Raw genomic sequence first — 6,137 nt, forward strand, 5'->3', positions numbered from 1 at the left:
TAGAAAGTTGTATTTTGGTTGGACTAAAGAAATATTTGAAGCACAAGTTATATGTTTGTATGAATCCTTTACCGGAAAAAAATCCGAGGTTTGTTAGTTTGGTTTGATTTAAAATTTTAAAAATTCGACACAAATGGAAGGTTTGGTATTTGAAAAATCCGAACCAACCCAAGGTTGAAAAACTTGAAAAAATCCGGGTTTTATTAGTTTGATTTGGTTTATAAATTTAAATTTTTATACAAATGGTTTGGTTTGATAATTGAAACACCCGAGCTAACCCGGTCATGTACACCTCTACAAGAAACCTTAATGATACTAATATAGTATATGATACTTATTTAATATCAGTTAAGCATAAAAAATCAATCTTAATGAAGGGGGTTATGGGTTATAATTATTTATGAGAGAATGAGACTATTTTTTAAATTACTTTGAATTTAGGTGTGAACATATAATTATTTTGGGTTTTATAACTCATTTATGTCGTTTTCCCAAAAATAAATAGAGAGTGGTCATTTTAAAGAAGAAGAAGGAGGATAAGAAACATCGCTATAAATTATTTTTTAGATAATTGTGTCTGAATTAACAGGATACAACTTTCACAACACTATGTTCCTGAGACGATTCTATTCATTTTTGTTATTACTCTTCTTACACTTCTTATCCTCCTCCTTCTTTAAAATGTATAAACAATAATTAGTAGAAATATGAATTGAAGGTGTGAAGGATTAGTCAGTGTGAAGATGGATGATGATTTCAATTTAAAGATGATTGTCTATTATCACTTTTTGTGTTGTTAGTTGTTATCTTTCACAAATAGTAATTATAATATATATTTTTTCTCTATATTATTGGTTATTAGTATTTTTCCCAAATAATAATTATAATATTTTTTTTATATATATTATTAATTATTTATTAAAATTTATTTGTAGATTTATTGAAAGTTTTATTTTTGCTTATTTTCTTAATAATAAAATAAAATAAAATATACATGAGTTGTACACTCCATATTGTGGGGCATACGCCTTGCCCCATAATATATAAAATGCCTCGCGTCCGGCCCCACCTTTTAAAACAGTGATTTGAAGTAAAGTTATATTTCTGGCTTGTTTCCACTACATTTTACCAGGATTCATTACAACACACTTTGGATGCCTTTTGTTTCATAGATGTTCCAGCCTGCGACTCCCTCCTTGTGTGATTTTTTTCTTAATGTTTTAGCTGGTAAAATTAGCATAAAAGACGACTACATAAAACAGACGTGAAGAAACAAAAAGCTAAGTTAAAAACTGATTATACACAGATGTCACTAATTGTCGACATTAACTTTACCTAATTGTCCTTCCCAGTGATTAAGCAACTGAATTTTAGTATTGATAATCGAACACAGTTGCTTCAACTTAAACTAGACCAAACGCCTTCAAATACCCTGATAAAACTGCATATTTGCATAATTCAATCCCATGATGTTCCACTAGTAAAACTCATTCTTTCTTGAAGTTTTGCCAAGTGTTTCTTACCGTTAAGATGTGCAGCCATAGCAATCTCATCAGGGCACCTAATGTCACAAAAACTACACCACAACTTAGAATTATGAGTAGCACCACCAGCATTCTTCACTTGTGTCTGCCTTTGATGTTGCCTGGTAGTAGCTCCCAGTTGGACATTTTCTTTAGGTTTTTTATTAGTGCTGTTCTTGTTTTGTGCTGCAAGTGCATGTTTTACTTGCTTCTGCTTAAGCTCTGGTATATTTGAAGTAGAAGGTGGGTTTCTTTCAGTTTTGGCCGTTCTCTTCAGCTCTTCACACTTTATCCTATGTCTCGTCCCTAGAAGATGGCACTTCAAGTCATGCTTTGAGGTGGTTGTCACTTGACATACCGCACAAGTCCACTCTGTCTGAATATTCTTTAGAGGATTGATTTCTGGGAGTTTAATCTCCTTGGCATCTGCTGGAAATGCTGTATCCTTGATCTGCACACCTGTTGTTTTCTTCTCAATCTGAATTGGATGTTCCTTCACACTTTTAACCTGCAGTTCCACAGGGGACGTTTCAATCACTGGCATACACATTATATTTGCTTGATTATAGAAAAATAAATACCAGGCTAGAACAAAAGTAGTATTAATGTTTAAAACATAATTAAGAGCTTCAATACTCTCTCTTCTTTAGTGACTTCAGATGTTCACAGGAGAAACTGAGGTTCAAGAATATACTAACATAATTGAATCTTGCAAACTTCAAGCAGGATAAACTTTACTAAGTGCATCAATTTAATTTTTGGGCTGTTCCGTGATTGTTCAGAATATATGTAGTCTCTGCTTAAGTTTAAATGATAATGCACTTGATCTCAGAGTGCATTATCAATTGCCATCCTCCACATCAGCCTAATCTTTTGTCCTCATATACAGCTAAGCCCTCATCCTAGTCTTTTCGTAACTTGACCACCAAGAGTATCAGTAGCAGCTAATTAGCTATTCTCATGGGAACATCAAGCTCTCCTCTTTTGATCAAATGCTTGCTTAACATTTGTGAAGGCATAATATCCCAAAATGACCACGAAGATCAAGGGTTAAAAAATAATAACCTGTTTAGGCTCAACTGCTTTATTAGCACTGTGCTGTGGTTGTGCTGCAGATGCATGTTTTACTTGCTCCAGATTAAGCTGATTTGACTTTGTTGGAACTGGTAAACTTCCATCGCTTTTGGACGTTTGTTCGCAAGTTTTCAGCCCTTCATACTTAGCTTTATGTTTCCTTCCGTTAAGATGGGACTTCATGTTCTGCTCCGAGGTGGTTGTCATTTCGCATAATGCACAAGTCCACTCTGTCTGAACTTTCTCTGAAGAAGCAACCTCTGGAAGTTTTATCTCTTCAGCATCTGCTGGAACTACCAATTCCCTGACCTGCAGTCCTTTTGTTTTCTTCTCAATTATAATTGGATTTTCCTTCAAACTCTTAACCTGCAGTTCCGCAGACATCTTAATCGCTGACATACAGATTACTCTCTCTTGAATATAGAAACACAAAACCTAGGCTAGAATAAAGGTGGTACTTTATGTTTTAAAAAATTTAAGAGCACTAAGTATTTTCCTTTTCCAATGGCTTCAAATGTTCACAGGAGAAACAGACACTAGAGAGTATACAAAGATAGATGAATCTAGTGCAAACTTCAAAAACAATTAATATTACAAAGTATGCCAGCTTCAATTTCAGGTTATTCAGTGATTCTTTAGCATACACAAAGTTTCTGCTTCGTCTAAATGATAATGCACTTGATTCAGTGTGCATTATCATTTGCCATCTTTGTCTTGGTCGATGAGCCTAATTTTTATTTTCATAAACAGTAAGTTTCATCTCAAGCTCTCCTCTTGTCATCTATCATCAATTAGCTGTTAGTTTAATATTTCATCTACCAAGGTATCTAGAAGAATACTCGTGAACATATAATACTCCAAAAGAAAAGTAACTTAAGGAAATTCAAGTGTAAAGAAATATAACCTGTTTGGGCTCAGCTGCTTCATGTTTTGCCATATGCTCCATCACTGTGATATCTTCCCAAACAGGACCACCCCCTTCACATTGTGTCTGATTAGGAGTACTATGATTGTTATTTATGGGAATTCAAGGAATGAAAGCATGTGAACACAAAAATAGTTTTTCACTACACAAGAACACAAGTAATTACTTCTGTTGTTAACAAAAGGAAAATTCAGACTCTTGAATGCTTTATTTGAGAAAACTGATAACTGCATAATGTCATTACAATAACCTATTCCTCATGTACAAACAATAGTTCAAGAGTTGAAAGGTACACAACATCTATGCAAACAAAGCATTCACAAATTAACTGGAAATACGCAAATCTCAAAAATTGGTGCATGATATCACATATATGCAAGTCATTTAACTTGTACTCAACTGCTAATGCAACATTTCAAACCATTATGGGGTGAAAACCCCAATAAAGCAGCAACAAAAGAAGTTAAAAATTGTTTCATTAAGTACGGGGAGCTAGGAACAATGGGTGAGGCACCTGGTTGGGGGTAATCCTTCCTGCTTCGTCACTAGTATCAGTAGGCTTGATCTCTTCTGCATGATGTTTCAAACTATAATCCTTATACTGCACACAGGAGATCATGATAAGTACACTTGTTGAGAAAAAAATCAATACTCAAGCAGACGTTGCTATAAAATCCAGTGGAATATGCAATCATACAGTTGCTTTAATGGTGGTAATTTAACTTTTGGCTACAGAAATGGGTAGTTGTCTCAACTTTTATATAACTAACTGAAGTACATTAAAACAAGTGTATTTCCAATTCAGTAATGAACCGTCTACTCCTTGCTGAAGTAATGTCTGACATACCTTGTTTGCAATATGTTTCTCCAGAGCATCCGATCCATTTTCTTCGAGATACCCCTCTACCACAGACAGAAATGTTTCATTCTTGAGAGATTGATCCTCCATTGGCTTGTTAAACCAGTCGGCAACAGTTTGAAGGTTGACAGACAAGCACAAACATGAAAGGCGTAGATAAACATAACAAGAACTATTAAGCTGACTGATACTATCGTGCCATTTAACCAGTAAACATGGACGAACTAGAACTTCATAAAGATAACATGCCCCGTTAAACCGTGGTATCACCAACCAACATATGGTAATTAATTTTATATGTGGCCACAGAGGAACCCTGCCAAAGTAAATGAAAAGTGATCAGTATATGCAAGAGGAGTAGTTTCTCATGTTCAACCACATAGAGTGCACAACTTTCCCCTAATGCTTCAACAAACTCTCTAGCAGTCTAGCTCAGAAAGGGAATTTAAGAAACACAAGCAAGAACAGACCTATAACTACCAACATAGACGAGAACCAAAATTAGTGCATTTTAAGACATTGACGATAAATTTGTTGACCATTAACGACTTCGAGTTTGCCCAATAATGTTAGTAACAAGCTAAGTGTCAATAATTCAAAGAGTTCCATATAATTACAAAGGACATTACCATTGGATAAATTTGTCAAATAGGTGTTGGAAGAGAGAAATAAAAGAAAAGATAGTCCAATATATGACGAGCTTCCTCATGTGATACTTGGAACCAGTCTCAATTGCTCGGATTGATGCACATCTGCAGTTGCACAAAACAACTTACCAGTAAAAATTAAATACACACCCATTACCCACTAACAAAATTGAACAATCAAAACTTACATAGGATAGCCCAGAGCAACTACCGGCCTGCAAATTCAAAAAAACAAGTGTATCAATACATGCAAAATAAGTAGAATAAAAAAAAAAAAAACTGATGAATCTTCAATTGTAGCTAAAGTTCTTCTTTATTTAAGTCTTTCTTCTTAACTACCATACAAAATTTTCATCTTTTAACGAAACAACACAAACTGGAGTGGAGTGGAGCGTAGAGAGAGAAAGAAAGTAAATCTACCAAGCTAGGCAATCGATCAAGGGAAGCGCAAATCTGAGAAAATCCATTCTGGAAAATTTACTCTTCTCAGCTCAACTGGAGTTTTATGATCCCAAGACTTTCTGAAGAGGGAAAACAAGTGAACAGTTTTCAAAATAGGTGTTTCTTTTTCTATTAATAACAGAAATACCCAGTAAATGTTGTGGTTGAAAAGTGGAAAAGCAAGGCTAACTTTGGAATTGAATCCTTGTTTCCAATCAAATAAAAGCATTGAGTTTTTATTTTATTTTTTCAAATTGTAATTAACATCCCCTAATGTATAAAAGTTGAGTCACCATAGTAATTAATGCGATTCCTTCACCTTTTTGGTTTCACATATTGAGATATTGATTGTCCCTTCAAATCCTTAATCATGAAGGAACTTGTTCCTACAACTACTTTTTCAACTTTCGCCTACAAAACACGGATGGATATTCATTCAAAAAACGGGGTAGAAGATAAATTTGATCAATCTAATGAATAAAATTAAATGTTTTGTAAAATTTATCTATATCACACTATTTAATGTTCTATATAATACGGATCATATTTTAGTATTAAGATTAATTTACGGATCATTTGGTAGAGTATATTAGTAAAAATAATGCATGTATTAGCTTTGTGGATTAGTAATATCTTATTTGATATACATATTCATGTTATGTATTGTG

At 34.0% G+C, this 6,137-nt stretch overlaps 1 protein-coding gene across 1 annotated transcript; it reads right to left on the reverse strand.

Moving 5' to 3' along the window:
* Positions 1-1,267: 1,267 nt before the first annotated feature.
* On the reverse strand, positions 1,268-5,605 carry LOC102601879 (uncharacterized). The gene is made up of 8 exons (XM_006359718.2): positions 5,449-5,605; positions 5,217-5,243; positions 5,011-5,133; positions 4,370-4,697; positions 4,037-4,123; positions 3,502-3,588; positions 2,589-2,963; positions 1,268-2,031 (listed from the first exon to the last, which is right to left on the reverse strand). Exons 1-8 carry the CDS (start codon positions 5,493-5,495, stop codon positions 1,459-1,461), a joined length of 1,647 nt encoding a protein of 548 aa, XP_006359780.1. The 5' UTR covers positions 5,496-5,605; the 3' UTR covers positions 1,268-1,458.
* Positions 5,606-6,137: the final 532 nt, after the last annotated feature.

Source organism: Solanum tuberosum, unplaced genomic scaffold (assembly GCF_000226075.1).
Source record: "Solanum tuberosum cultivar DM 1-3 516 R44 unplaced genomic scaffold, SolTub_3.0 scf00305, whole genome shotgun sequence".
Taxonomy (NCBI): Eukaryota; Viridiplantae; Streptophyta; class Magnoliopsida; order Solanales; family Solanaceae; genus Solanum; species Solanum tuberosum.